A 16,266-nucleotide genomic window follows, 5' to 3' on the forward strand; every position below is an offset into this window, starting at 1 on the left:
GATAAAAAAAACTCCCTTCAGAGGTTGGCAATTACTGTCTTTCAACTCCTGCATAGCACAGTGATACTCAACTCCACGGAGAGCACAGTACTGGCTGCATGCCACCCTTTATTGAGCTCAGGGCACTCTTCAGAGCCCCGCTCCCAAGGTGCCACCGCCGCTCGAACAGCCAACACTAGCTGTTCATCATCCAATGCAGATCACAAGTTCCTGCAGAGCACAGTGCTGGCTGCGAACAGTAGCAGCTGGCAACTTTTTAAAGTAGTGAAAAGAGCAAACAGGCTGTACAGACAACAGTTGAGACTTACCTGTGGGTCATTGGGGTTCGCCAAGCTGGCTCAAAGAAGTCATGCCTCTGTCTTCTCTCAGGTAAGCTCTGGTGGCGCCACTGGCCTGTGTTCATTTTAAAATGCACATTGGGACTCGCACACCCACAGCGCGAGACTGTGCTCTCTCCTGCTGCTTTCTTGATAGTCTGATTCTGCGAGTTGCACCAGCATGCATGGCCCAGCATGGCCCAGCATGAGAGAAGCAGCAGGATTGGTGGATGCGGGCTGCCTCAGCGCTGAAACTGACTCTAAGGGCCCATACACCAGCTGTCTATCACAGCTCAGGTTGGGGACGTTTAAACAGCGCATGTCAGGCTGGCCGTTGCATGTCGAGCGGCCAAAGTGACATGCACAGTTTTAACTGGTGTAGCCAGGCACCCCTGCTGCCAGTGAACACTGCAGTAATGGCCCCCATCCCGCAATGCCCTTAATCTGGGCTCCGGCGGCTGGCAGAGCAAAAAATAAAATGGTTATAAAGTCACTTTATTGCCATTTTCTTTTTTGCTGTGCCCAGGGCAGGGGGAGTGACGCATCTCTGCCCAAATGGAGTAGCTGCCGCTGGCTGCAAATGAATTCCTCGAGATCAGGACACAGCCTTTCCTTCAGAAACACACACAGCTCTTGGAGGACACAGTACATCTGTGGATCACCCACTGCAGATCAGATGCAAGTCTGAAGTAAAACCCCCTGCAATGCATAGCGACGATTACGTTACCCACTGAACAGCACTGCACTGACTAAGCAGCACAGTCCTACTAGCAGAAAACAAAACTAAATACATATCACTCTCCTGCAAACTAGAACGCAACATTCTCTGCAAATCCCACACCTAACCCTATGCAAGATCCCTCAATAGGCAATATCAGCTCAAGTGGCAGGAACTCCTCCCTCAACAAAACGTTCTCCTTTTTCAGTCCCTTGGTCAGCATCCCTCCTCAATAGCAGCTTTTCATCGGTGGCCAGGAATGAAATTTTGTTTAGGGAAAACCGTGGTTCTGGTGTGGCCTAAAGGTCCATTCAGAAGTGACCCTGTGTGGGGCACTATGATTAAAATTTAAGAAGTTAGTTTCTTAAAAGGGAGCGGAAAGTAATATACAGAGGGACATGTAGGTCAGTTGACCCCCTACCGCATGTACTCCTTTCACTCTGTAAAAATGTTATGAGGAGTTTATAATACTGTTGCCAATGTGATGTATTTATTTTAATACCACTCACACTTATCAGGTCACAGGTATTGTCACTTATTGTTTGAGCACCTGAATACTTTTGTTTTGGAATAAGCACCTGTCATAAACTGGCCTACATGTCCCTCTGTATATTACTTTCTGCTCCCTTTTAAGAAATTAACTTCTTAAATTTCAATCACACCACACCAGAACCACTGTTTTCCCTAAACAGCTTATCACCCCAGGTTCACATATTGGGGTACCCTTGACTTCTGTATTTCAAGGAATGCACTACGTCACTCACACTTTTATTCATCAATACACACATCATCCATCTACTACCCGCACATCAACCTATTCTCGTGCATGCTCATCTAGAAAACCACACACACACAAACTGTCTAATCAGTGAAGATGACAGACCTACTTGCTTTTCCAATGCTTGTTTTTAATAGATTGCTATTTACTAATACTGTTTAGATGACTTTGTGAACTGTGGGTCCTGCTTTGTGTGATTTGGGAAAAAAAATATTAATTCGCGACAAAGCAACATATGCATATATCTCAGGGTGTTCAAGGTTTAATTTTGTTTATTTTTACGTGTTTCAATTTAGGATTAGAATAATTGCTAATACACTAGTTACAGAGTAAGTAAAAATGCATGTGATTGGAAAGCAAATCCTTGTAAAAAACGTGTAAAATTTGATAATAGCTAGAACTAACATACCAACCATTCCTGTAAACAGATTCCAGAGTTGCCAAGTTAATACATGAAACCTATGCCTGATGTTTTTTCTTTGCATTCAGTAGGTTTTGCCTAATATCCATAGAGATTACAGTGTGAAAACAGACATAAATGTACAATTCCTGATGAAAAACGTAAGCTGCAGGCAAAGTCGTGTTTTGTATTCATCACGGGCTCCATTTTACTTAACCGCTGCAATTCAAGTTAATAATAAATTCAGTATATCTAGCCTACCGCATATTCATTTAGTCCACATACTATCTCTTTGCGCAAGTTGGTTACATTTCGAAGAATGGATTTTCATCTTGGCAGTGTGAAAGAAACTCCATTAATTGGCAACTCACTCTCAGATCAAAATCTGTGTGCTGTAAACAGTTCAGTACCATGCACTATCAACCATAACACAGCTCAGTTGTGCAAATGAATCATCCAAGACAACGATAAAAAAAAATGAAGTCACTAACAGTGACACTAATAGCAAAACGCTTTAAGGTGACTCAGTCATGTAAGCACACTTGTGAGGCATTGTGTCCCACAAGTACATCAACAAGTATCCCCTTTTACTAATCACAAAAATAAGCAAACAGACATTCATTATTTCACAGTTGCCACACAGAGACTGGGCTGAAAAACACTGGTGCAGAAGGAAATTGATTTGATTCCCAAAATCCTTTGTTTCGTCTCATCTGTTTATCTTCCATGTTCACCCGAGGCTGGTAATGTTGGAGCGGCCACCAGGTGGAGCCACGATACGATGTCCAGTGCGGCGTGTGTGGTTGTCATTCACTTGAGCACTTGCAAAGGAGTAACCTGGTCACAAAAGATGTTAGATGTCATAAGGAAAGTAGTTTTTATGCATAAACATAGGTACAAAAAGTGAAAAAATGGAGCATACATCTACTTCAGTACAGTGCTTCTCAAAGCTAGTGCTTACTTTTGACAGGGTTACAGTAACCAAATGGATAGACTCTTCTTAAAAGTGCAGGGCTAAATTCAGACCCCTGTGAAAATGTTTGTTTGCAGAGGGATCGGAATTATGAGTTGTGGGATACTTGCCATACCCCCTTAGTGTTTCCCTAATAGATTCCAGCATGTTAAACCTTGTGAGAAATTGGGTTGTTGGTAGACTGGAGTGCATGTTCTGGTCAAGCAACAACCACAATCCTTGTCACGATAAGGCATAAGCAAATGTCAAAATAACCTGTGTTCAACCCCCGATAGCTTGGTACAGAGCAATCAGGCTTAATTTAGAGGCAATGAGCAAAGTATTTGTGCAACACTTCACACAGTAAAACAGTGAAAACAGAACACAAAAAGTTCTCACACCTGGTTAGAAAAATAGAGCAAATTTAATAAATAAAACAACACCAAACTACAAAAATCTAATCAGTAGAACCAGAGTTATGAATTTCTAAAGAATAAAGTGTAAAATAGCACCTAAAAGCACAAAGCGGCAACCACAGCAATCTGGTCGTGCTGGACTGGGTCAAAGTCAAAAGCTCAGGCCGACCGCAATGGAATGCCGGTTGGCTATAGTCCCAGATTACTCCCACTGAAGTTTTACTCTACTCACATTTTGTGCCAAGAGTCCCCTTTGGCATTGGAGAGGGACATGAGGATTTGTGGGAGGCTGTCGGCATAGCGCAGAGTAGACTGAGCATTGTGGACAGGTGGGCTGGAGCTAGTGCTGGCAGTCAATGCTGCAGTGTGAAGAGATGGGCGGCATGGTCTCAGTGCAAACATGGCCGTCTGCAGTCACAAAAAGCTCAAAAGCTTGAATTAAGCTCACTGAGCCATACCAAGGGTTCAGGACCTGAGGGGGGCCACTTGGGGGTCAGAAACCCGCTTCAGCTGAATCCAGGAGCTTTTGGGGGAGCCTTTTATGTCCCTGAGGCTCAGATCAGGAGGCCAGTAGGCTAGCCCATGGAGTCATTCTGGGGTCCTATGTTGGAGATGAGGTTGCAGGTCCAGTTCTTCCTCCCCAGGAAGAGGGCAGCAGGCACTAGGTCAGTACAGCAGGGCAGTAGCTCCTTCAGAGAAGTTGTCCACAGAATCAAGTCCTTTCAGCAGCACAGCAGTTGTTCTTCCTGGCAGAGTATCCTCATATCCAGAAGGTTACTGAAGAGGTGTTTGAGGTCCATTATTTATACACAGTTGAACAAGGTGGTCAGGGAATTTGATATGAAGATCATTCGGCAACATGGGCATTGATGGTAAATTATTTGAGGTACCTTGTATTCGTGTATGAATATCTCGGTTTGCCTCTCTTGAATCGATGACATGAGCATGTTATTTGCAAATGTATGTATGGTAAAAGACATTGCATCACAAATTGTTTCTCAATAAATGTATCATTGGATCAAATTAGAAAAATATTCATGAACAGTAATTTGCTAAATTGTATGTTTATACAATATAATGTGTGCAATCTACATTGCGTGCCTCTATATTAGGGTCGGAATGGGGACCTCTTGAGCCAAATATTAGGGTACTGGGTGTTAAGCAGTTTTAGTGAAATTTGACACGCTTCCAGAGCAAAATAGGGGTAGTAATTGTCATATTGCATTGTATTGTATTGTTTTTGTATTTATATAGCCGTTAGTACCCCTGAAGAGGCGTTGAAGCCTTTAGATGTTGGTAGAGCTGAGTTAATAAAGTGAATATCATTCAACTATATATAACATGTTATTTATTTGCATTAGTATTGTTTTTTCAGAATTGTGTTTTATCAATTTTATAACAGTGCATAGGTTACAAGTAATATTAGTATTCATAATTTACAGACATTTAATAGTTAATTTAGACAAATATAATAAAGTACACATTATATATGTAGACCAATGACACACTAGCATCAATAATACATCATATAAACAATTATTGTACATATTACTTGTAAAATTTAAATATCACAATGTAAAATAATTGAAATATCTTATGTATATCATTTTGTATGTTGTAAAACAAATACATTGTGTGGATAATTTTAAACAAACTTTTACATAATAGGTTTTATAGTGTCACACTTTTATTTTTTTGAATATATTTAGTTGGAATTTACCTAAATATTAACAAATGATATTAATATTGCAATTAACCTTTATTTTTTTTATAAATATGTTTCCCCCGCAGCCAGGTCACCATCAGACTGCAGACTAAGAAGTTTAAGGACCTTATTATGAGTTTGGCTGTGTGGGAGCTGGACCACCCCACTCCTGCCCAGCCAAACCCATCTAGGAACCGCCCACCAGATCAGGAGTTTTCTCCTGGTCTAGAGGGCGGTTCTTTGGTGTTCCGAAGGAATGTAAAGGCAGTTTCTGCATGGCATGGGCTGCTCCAGCCAATGCTATGCAGGTACTGGTGTGCATGGACACAAAGGGGCACATGCCATTAAGGTACTGCATTGTTCATTTCGATAACATAAAAAGGGAAAGTATCACAGATATGTTATCTACCTATTTTGCACTGGTTAACACCCTAAAATGCATGGCTAGAGCTTGGTAACTCATTGTAAGGAGTGGCTATTTAGTGCTGAAAAACAATTTATGTCGTTGATTGCGGCTTAAAAAAAAGGGCACATTAGCCCCTCCCCATTTACTAGTTTTAATTAAAGTATGCCACCCTCAAGAGGTGAGCCCTATTTCGATAAGGACGCAAGACTATTGGTAGCAACATTTATGAAAGATTGCAATAGTTTATCAAAACATCCAGAGAAATTGTCCGAAGTACATTCGCAGTTGTGCAAGGAAACCTTGTATTTAGTGCATATTTATATGAATTCAATCAATAATTTGAACATTGACAGTCTTTAGCATTATTTAGTCACAGAAAGGCATGCGCATCTATGTGCTGACAACATTTTAACTTATCCTATTTAATCAGAAATTCAGGTAGTGATGCAGTGTTCCTTCAAGAAACGTCTGCATGTCAAAAAATTAGATTTTTAAAGTAATGGTGTGATATCTCATTATATTGACTAACATCTGTAAATAGTTGCCAGTTCTAGCTTTAGATGACCCTTACGTCGTACACTGGTTTATTCTGAATCAATGTTCTAAAGCTTTTAAATGTTCCCAAGGGTGTTTTGTTCAAGCAGTAGAATGCCCATGATGCAGATATTAGGCATTTACATTGACTTGGTAATACTAAGGATGGTGCTTCCATAAGGTAATGTAAAGCAGTAGCCCTGTGACCCCACCAATTGGTGGTGGCAAAATACAAAATAGAGTCAAAAATAGACTTTATGGGGGTGGAAATGCAGCGCCAAATATCCATGCACTGTTCCTAGGTAACAGAGATGCCACCAGTCTCACAGTCAGATCATCTTTGTCAAATCCTTGGTTTGCCTGCTCTGTTAGGAGTTAGTTGGGCAGAAACCCAGTTTTCAACAGGGGTGCTCCCGTTGCCTCTTCTGTCAAAAACCACCATCAGTAAGGGCCAGCGGAGTAGGAACATTGGACTGTCTACCCTTCTTAGAGGGGACGGTCTGATATTCTTGTTGTCCCTTCTTGGGCCTGCCAGGGAAAACCTGGCGGTCATGATCATTAAAAGAAAAATGATCATAAAAAAATACTAATGACCCTCACTGCCTGGAAGGAAACTCCCAGAGTGTGAGGGTCATAAAACATTTATTTTTCAAAAACAAACTTTCACTTAACGGGTTTGTTTTTGAAAAACAAAAACGTTTAGTGGGCCGTTTCCTGATATATGGAGGTCTATTACCATACTTTCAGACAGTGCCTTTACAGGAGCCTGTGAACCCATAGAGATCACCACAGGGCCACCAGGGATCTTTAAATATGGCTGTAACATGTCCCTCAGAAAGGCATATGTAATGTCCTCTTCCACCCTGATGGACAGAGTAAATACTGCCAAACTGTCAATCATGCCCTATTTTCTTTTTACTTGAGTGAAGTGGTGCTAGATGGTGGACGACAATTTTCCACGCCATTACAGTCTACCATATTCTGATTGTGCCACAATCATCTTAGATGTTTTTTGTTTTTTTAATGGCAATTTCTTTTCTGTTGGAAACTCCCTTTTTTGGTTTCTTCTGAATGATTTACGACAGTCTTTTTGTGTACATTAAATGGATTTGCTGCTGATGACCACATTATCACATTTCCATAAGGGGTACCTCAGACTCTACACATGGGCAGAGAGCACATAGTATTGTGGTTGCCAGCAGTTTTATTTGGACAGAAAGTGTCCTCAATAGCAAGAGGAGATATATTGGATTGGGAACACCCATAGAGGTCTTAGTTTGGATTGGTACAAAAAAAGGATCTTCTGGCCAGTATCCAGTTGTAGATATTAGAACTGAAAAGCATCATGGACTTCAGTTAGGAACAATAGAAAATGATTTCTGGTATTTCTGGGATGCACGTTGACAGTGCAGTCCACTATCCCTTAGTGGACTTGCTCGTTCCAAAGCGCAGCGCCGTCTGGTAGCATCTACTGCTGTTGCCATCTGCTGCTGCTGGTGCTACTGACCAGAAGGTCAGGAGTTCGAGGCTCTCCTCCACCCGCAGGCTCCTGCCTGTGCCTCATCCCTGGTGGTCCAGTGGTCGAGTGTCACTGCTCTGCATCTTGACTGCCCTTCTGTCCCTCTTTATGCTGTTTCCGTCCCTCTTTCTGCTTTTCTCTTTTGCATTTCTGCCTCTTCCTTTGGCTTTGCTTTCTATTCTTGTTTTCTTCATTTTTTCCTATCCTCTACCTCGTTGCAGCTGTGATCCCCCGCAGCCCTGCCCCCCTCAGTGTCCTTTCCCGCTCCTACGTTTCACGCCTCCCAGCTGTCCCGCCCTCCAGCAGCCCTGCTTAATGGCTGCCGCTGCGTGGCCGCATGCAGTCGGTGCGCCACTAGTGCCCCGAAGGCAAACCCATCTGCGCCTGTCCGTGCCTGGACCGCACCCCGCGCCAGCGATCCTGCTACTCGGAAACTCCACTGTTTCAGTGTCAACAGCCTCCTTGCCCTCAACACTGGACGCCATGCCGCCTGCCATCTAGCATGATGGAAGTAGACACTTGGGGGCAGATTTATGTTGGACTTGCGCCACGTTTACGCCACCATTGCGTCACGCAACGGCGCGGAAACGTGGCCCATCCCTGCGACCTATTTACAACGTGACGCATCTAGGCAGATGCGTCACATTGTGAAGCCCTGCGCCATATGAAGGGGCAGATTTATGTCGGACTTGCGGCACGTTTACGCCGCCGTTGCATCACGCAACGGTGCGGAAACGTGGCGCATCCCTGCGACCTATTTACAACGTGACGCATCTAGGCAGATGCGTCACGTTGTTATGCCCTGCGCCACATGAAACCTGCGTCAGGTTTCATGTGGGCGTTCTGTCGCAGGGTGGGCGTTCCCTCGTAGGAAAGCCCCGTAAAACTGACGCAGTGAAATCTACAAGATTTCACTGAGTCAGTTTTACGACGCTGCTGGGTCAAATCCTTACGCCTGCTTGAAGCAGGCGTAAGGAGTGACGCACCACGTTATGTATGGGTGGCCTCTGTACATTGCAGGAGTTGCGACGCTACTCTAGCAATGCGCCGCCCGTACACCACAAGATGCGTCACGCATCTGCCCTTCCTTGCACCATGGTGCGCCGCATTGTAAATGCTCAACAAACAGTGAGCAACCCAAATAAACCCTTGAGGGCTTGGGTAATTAAATGGAGGGGTAAAGTTGCCTTCAAGGGATGTGATTTGATTTAAAAATAATTCGTTAATAGAGCTTCATTTGGGAGGAGAAATCAATTATCCTCATAAGTAATTAAAACAAAGAATAAATTGTTGAATCACATTTAACAGATCTTAACACATATACAACATATAAACAACAGAACACAAAGGTGTATATAGAAAATGAATTTTATCAAAAAGTTCTTAGATCAGCAATAATTCAGAAAAAGCAGGAAAGGAAATGCAGGTACATAAATATTGATAAACTAATAAATGGCACAGCAAAACCTAAAAGAGCATCTATCCCAAAACTAAATGACTCAAACACTGCAGGGATGAGATGAATGTCGACGTTTCGGTCTCCTAAATCAAAGTTATCGAGACCATCCTCAGGACTGATGTCAATTCTACACTGCTAGAGCTGTATTGTAATCGGAAGAGAGACAGTTGCCAGATTGGAAGTTTACGAAGGGGAATTTGGAAAACCAGAAGTGAAACCTGGTGGTACAGTGGAGCCAAGCCTCAGATTGATGACAAGGGACAACGTGGACCTTCACAGGAGATGTGCGATCGTGACTGAACAATAAAAACACTCTGGCTATGGCAGTATGGGCTTGGAGAGCGAAGTCCTCGTGATATCAAAAAATAAGTGTATCGAGAGAGTGATTTAATCTTATTCACAGCGGCAATATCATGGATATAGACCTCGGGAAGCTTCAATCATTTGTTTTGTCAGTCACTAATAAAACCAAACGGGTCAGGATCAGTCTAACCGGCAGCACTGCTTCAGACAGTAAATGCGGCGCATCTGTGGTGCCGCAAGGAGGGAATTGCGTGACGCATCAGTTCTGGCGCATCCCTGCTGATTTGCAGAGATGCGTCGGAACTCATAATGTGCCCCGAAACCTGCGTCAGGTTTCATGTGGGCGTTCTGTCGCAGGGTGGGCGTTCCCTCGTAGGAAAGCCCCGTAAAACTGACGCAGTGAAACCTACAAGATTTCACTGAGTCAGTTTTACGACGCTGCTGGGTCAAATCCTTACGCCTGCTTGAAGCAGGCGTAAGGAGTGACGCACCACGTTATGTATGGGTGGCCTCTGTACATTGCAGGAGTTGCGTCGCACTTGCGACGCTACTCCAGCAATGCGCCGCCCGTACACCACAAGATGCGTCACGCATCTGCCCTTCCTTGCACCATGGTGCGCCGCATTGTAAATGCGGCGCATCTGTGGTGCCGCAAGGAGGGAATTGCGTAACGCATCAGTTCTGGCGCATCCCTGCTGATTTGCAGGGATGCGCCAGAACTCATAAATCTGCCCCTTGGACTCTTCCCCGGAATTGTAACTGCACCTTTAGCCACACCAACATACCAGCTACTCTTGCTGCCCAGCCAACCAACAGCACACCCATCGAGCTCAACTGAATCCTCCTCAACGTGCGGTCCCCCCACAAATACACCACAGAAATCTGGGACCTCCTTGACGCCACCTCTCCTGACATCGCTTTCTTCATGAAAACATAGACCAACACCTGCTCCGGACTGGACATTGCCATCCCCGATGGCTACAAAATCACCCACAAGGACTACCTTGACTGCCCAGGAGGACGCATTGCCATTGTCCACAAAATCCCACTCTGACTGATTACACACTCTAACCCACCAACGACGTCCGGTTCCAGATCCAGACCAAACCCAACACCACCCCTGCGGCAACCTCGTCTCCAGGTCCCTGTACCCTTGACCCTCCCTTCAGCAACACCCTTGTAGACCTCATCACACCCCAGGCTTTCGCATCCACCGACTACATTTTTATTTTTTTAAGTTATTTTATTGCACAGAGAACAAAGACGGAACTTAAAACTGGATAACTTGGCCCTTTCTCTTCTTGTCTCCGCCCAATTCAAAGTGTTTACATCTTTTGATGGCCAGCATCCTCTTCAACGCACTCCAATCTCAATACAATCTTTTTCGTGGTCCTAGCCTTCTTACGGAAAATGGGCTTCGTTTGACCACCATAACCGCTCTGCTTACGATCATATCGTCTCTTTCCCTGGGCATAGAGTGAATCCTTTCCCTTCTTGTACTGGGTTGCTTTGTGGGGCTGATGCTTCCCGCACTTCTTGCAGTAAGTCCTGCAGGTTTTCAGACGTTCACCATCTTGCCAGCATCAGCGGGCCGAAGAGCCACCGACTACATCCTAGTCAGAGACCTCAACTTCCACCTGGACAACCCCGGTGACAGAACACTGCCTCCCTCCTGGAGAACCTCACCAACATCATATTAAAGCAGCTAGTCACCACACCGATCCACACAGCTGGACACACGTTCGACCCAGTCTTCTCCACCAACGAAAACATCAGCTACAGCCACACAACCAAACTCTCCTCGACTGACCATCACAGCGTGCATTTCGCGTTCGCCACGCCCACCGTACACCACCACCATCATTGCCCCCCATCGCAGCTGGATCAAGGCCACGAAGAAAGTCTCATCAATTCCCTCAGCACAACTTCTCTGCCAATGCCAAAACAGATATCGTTCCCGAGCAAGGACAAGCAGACATTCAACATTAATAGAACATCAGTCCAATAAGGTGTCAGTCCAATATATTCACAATCATTCTTCTTCTTTATTTTCTTATTTCTTTCATCCTGTTCATAATCATTGGTGTATTACACACAGGTTCACAACAGTAGATTGGTATAGATGGTATAACCAAGATGTAACCAGTAGCCAACACGTGTTTCGTCTTGGGTAAATCGCCCAGAGACTTCCTCAGGGCATACGAAAATTTCTCAGAGCGAATTCACCATACCCCAGGTATAACCTGTGCATGGTCCCATATCATATGGGTCTAAAATATATATCTTGTATCCTTCAGGGGTAGCACATCTATGTATAAAAATATCTCAATCAGACTAGAATTTTGTCTGGAGGAATATATATAAAAAAACGGAGAGTGCTCCGTCATCATCGTCGGTCCTGCTATTGCACAGGTTTTACCTCACGCAACCTTCAAATTCGCAGACAACTCACACCACCTCCTCCTTAAAACCGCCAAGAAAATGGCCCTCAAGGACAGAATCAATACAAATGCATAGAAGAGCAAAGAACTCTTCGCCATCGTCCAGGATTTCACCAGGCACAACAGTGCGACCACAGACGTTCCCCCCACCCAAGACCTCTGTAACAAACTTGGCACCTTCTTCCACCTTATGACCAGGAAGATCTATGACAGCTTTGACACCCGAGACCAAGCCACCACACCCGCCACCATCACACACAACCAAGCCGCACCCCAACAGACCATGCTCTGCTGGACCCCAGTTACAACAGAGGGCATGCTCCAGACCATGTAGAGCATCCATCCAGGAGCCCCAATGGATCGCTGCCCGTACCACATCTTCCACAGAGCAGCCACCACCATCGACCCCCAGCTTTGCCGCAACATCAACTGCTCCATCGAAACTGCCACCTTCCCAGATGACTGGAAACACATGGAGATAAACCCCTGCTGAAGAAGCCATCCTCAGACCCGATAGACCTCAAGAACTCCAGACCGATCTCCCTCCTCCTTTCCCAGCCAGGGTCATAGAGAAGGCCATCAATGCCCAACCCTTTGAGTTCATCAAAGTGAACCATGTTCTGGACACATCCCAATCCAGCTTCTGAAGCAACCACAGCACAGAGACTACACTCCTCACCACCAACGATGACATCCGCTCCCTCCTCGACCAGGGGAAGACGGCAGACCTCATCCTTCTAAAACTCTCGGCTGCCTTCAACACCGTCTCGCAGCGCACCTTAATCACAAGATTCCATGACGCCGGCACCCGCGTCAAGGCTTTGGACTGGAACCACTCCTTGCTCAGCGGCCAGACCCAGCGAATCAGACTACCACCGTTCCTCTCAGAGCCTACAGAGATCAGCTGTGGAGTACCAGATGGTTGTTCCCTGAGCCCCACCATGTTCAAAGTCTACATGGCCCCCCTTGCAGCCATCAACAGAAGCCATGGACTTAACATTGCCTCCTTGGCCAATGACACCCAGCTGATCTTCTCCCTCACCAATGAACCCACAACCACCATAACCAACTTCCACAGTGGAATGAAGGCTGCTGCTACCTGGATGAAAGAAAGCTGCCTCAAATTCAACTCAGACAAGACCAAAGTGCTCATCCTGGAACCCACCCCTTCAGCTTGGGATGACTCCTGGTGGCCAGCAACTCTGGGATACACCCCACCCCGATGGACAACGCATGCAACCTCGGCATCCTACTGGACTCATCACTCAATATGAACTGCCAAATCAACGTAATATCCTCCGCCCGATTCCACACGCTCCACTTGCTTCGCAAGACATTCAGATGGATCCCCACAGAATCCAGAAAGACAGTCACCCATGCACTCATCACCAACAGACTCTACTACAGCAACACACTCTATGCCGCATCACCCAGAAACACCTCAAGAAACGACAGAACGTCCAAAGCACCGCAGTCAGACTGGTCCTCGACATCCCCCGCCAGAAACACATCACGTAACACCTTCAACAACTCCACTGGCTCCCAGTCAACAAGAGAGTCACTTTCAAGCTCTTCTCTCACACCTACAAAGCTCTACATGACAAAGGACCAGAATACCCGAACCACTGCCTCACATTCCACGTACCCACCAGATAACTCTGATCCTCCCAACTCGCCCTCGTCTCCCTCCCCAGGATCCACAAGACAAGAACCGGAGGAAGGTTGTTCTCCTACCTTGCCTCCAAAACCTGTAACATCCCGCCCCTTCGCCTCAGGCAATCCATGTCGCTGATCCAGTTCAGGAAGGACCTCAAGACCTGGCTCTTCGAATGATCCTCCACCCAGTCCAACCAGCAGCTTCCCGCCCCAATACCTTGAGACCCTCATGCGTGGGTAGCCGCACTTTACAAGCCCCTGATTGATTGATTGACTGATTGATGATTTGAAATGTTTTAAGCACTACAGAAGTTGTCGGAATGGCCCATTGCCCTGTCACTCAAGAGAAGGGCAGTAATTTTTATGTAGCCAGAGCGCAACCTGTAAGGAAGCTGACTCCATCTCTGAGATTTGCTGGCATAGGCATTGTTAGACCTGGCTTGTCCAGCGGATTTATCCCAAGACTTTTTGCTTTTGGCCTTCGGTGTCTGATTCTGGGCACTTTACTACTGCTGATCAGTGCTAAAGTGTTTCCATGATTGGCATATATGATCTACTGGTAAGTCGCTAGTATGGTGCACTGCCTGTGCCCAGGGCCTGTAAGTCAAATGCTGCTAGTGGGCTTGCAGAACTGATTGTGCCACCTACACAAGCAGCCTTGTAAAAGGTTCTCAGATCTGCCATTGCAGTGTCTGTGTGCAGTTCAGTACTGCCATGTCGACCTGGCAAGTGCACCCACTTGCCAGGCCCTAGACTTCCCTTTTCTTACATGTGAGTCGCACTTAAGGTAGGCCCAAGGTACCTCTGTGGGCAGGGCGCAGTGTTTGTAAAAGGTAGGACATACCCTGATGTGTGTGGCATGTCCTGATAGTGAAATACTGCCAATTTCGTTTTTCACTATTGAAAGGCTAGGCTATCTGTTCAATAGAATAGAATGGGAGTTTATTTATATATTCTTATAAATATAACATCCCTTTGGGACAAGATGACAAGATGGAGTTTACTATGTCTGAACTCAGAATATAAAAATGCATCTTTTAGTAAAGATGATTTTTATATTGTGTGTTTGAAAATACCACTTTTAGAAAGTGGGTATTTTCTTGCTTAGCCATCCTGTCTGCCTCTGCTGGTTTGTGGATTGACTGTCTGGCTTTTGAATGACAGGGGCTGGGGATGTGCATTCTCTCTGACTTTCCTGATTGAGTCAGGGCTGGGCTAAATAGACCTGGGCTGCAGTTAGAGTGGGGGAAGGATATTTCTTTCACACTTGAATGGGCCTGGTCTCCACCTTCTGCCGGGCATCTGCACCAGAGGGGGCAGAACTGGTTTTGGTTGGGCATAGAGCTTCTCTGCCACCAGGAAACAAATGTATTTGTGCTATAAAAAGTGGGGCCCAGACCCCTGAACTTTAGATTACTTCTGGGATTCAAGAGGAACCTTTGCCAAGGCGAAGAGCTGGAGAAACTTAGGAGAAGTTGCTGTGTGCTGTCTGGGGTTAGCCTGCAGTAGCTGTTTCTGCCAATGAAAATACAAGGACTTTGCTGCATACTGTGTCCTCTGCTTGAGGAAGATCTCCAAGGGCTTGAAGTAGAGCTTGCCTCCTGTTTTTGAAGTCTCAGGGATACAAAGACTTCACCCCCAGCTCCTCTGAACTTCCTTGCTGGGAGTTCAGACCTGCCAAGAGGTGACTGTTTCTATTCTGTGGCTATGGAGGTGGTTCCTGCCGTTGGAAGCTGGAAATGCGATGAGATGAGAAACACTACGCATCTGTACCTGTTTCTGACGCATCGCCGAAGAAACCAACTCAGTGCCTGCCCACAGTTTGATAAGGCGCTGCACGCCACATGGAGTGCACTGATCTCCGAAGTCTGAGATCACTGCACCGATTCCGATGCAGGCCCTGCTGTGCGCCTGCAAGAACCATTGCATTGTGAGACCGCATCCCCGATCCTCACACATCGCACCAGGGCGCAAAGTCTACTTCAACACTGGGGCTGCAGTAAGAAACCAATGAATCACCTCCCTGCACAGTAAGAAACCGACGCATCACCTCCCCTTCAGTAAGGAACCAATGCATCACCTACCCTGCGTGGCAGTAAGGAACCAACGCATCACCTGCCCTGCGTGGCAGTAAGGAACCAACGCATTGCCTTCCCTGTTGCTGTTTTTGGTTATGATTTTGACGCATCCAAGGTACTTTATGTTGAAAGTGTTGCATCTAAAATTTTCTATGGGAAGAACGGTTTCTACTTTTTAAAAGTCATATTCTGATTACTGTATTGTGGATTTTTGTCATTTTTGTTTTGTTTGGTTTAGATAAAGATTACTTATTTTTCTAAACTGGTGTTGTGTCCATTTGTAGTGTTTTCACTGTATTACTGCATGTGTGAACAAATGCTTTACACACTGCCTTTGAGATAAGCCTGTTTGCCCGTGCCAACCTACAAGGGGGTGAGCAGCGGTTATTTTGGAAGTGTATCCCCCTTACCCTGACTAGGAAGAAGGGCCCTTACTTGGACAAAGGTGCAAACTATTGCCAACCAGAGACCCCATTTCTAACAGGCAGGATTGACAGCCCCACAAGAAGGGAGTGCTAGACCACCGCAAGGGGTGACACTACCAGAACTCGCAGAATCTTCGTCACCATAGCCCATGACATCTC

The 16,266-nt window shown here is 45.6% G+C and overlaps 1 protein-coding gene and 1 pseudogene across 2 annotated transcripts in view; both read right to left on the bottom strand.

Moving 5' to 3' along the window:
* Window positions 1-2,067: 2,067 nt before the first annotated feature.
* CRMP1 (collapsin response mediator protein 1) overlaps window positions 2,068-16,266 on the bottom strand; it is a 211,069-nt gene continuing 196,870 nt past the window's right edge. For both annotated transcript variants that reach the window (XM_078678488.1, XM_078678489.1), the window contains exon 14: window positions 2,068-3,050. In XM_078678488.1, coding sequence (XP_078534614.1) covers window positions 2,944-3,050 — 107 coding nt within the window. In that variant the 3' untranslated portion in view covers window positions 2,068-2,943. The remainder of the gene's footprint in view (window positions 3,051-16,266) is intronic.
* LOC144821830 (large ribosomal subunit protein eL42-like) lies at window positions 10,744-11,080 on the bottom strand (annotated as a pseudogene).

Source organism: Lissotriton helveticus, chromosome 2_2 (genome assembly GCF_964261635.1).
Source record: "Lissotriton helveticus chromosome 2_2, aLisHel1.1, whole genome shotgun sequence".
Taxonomy (NCBI): Eukaryota; Metazoa; Chordata; class Amphibia; order Caudata; family Salamandridae; genus Lissotriton; species Lissotriton helveticus.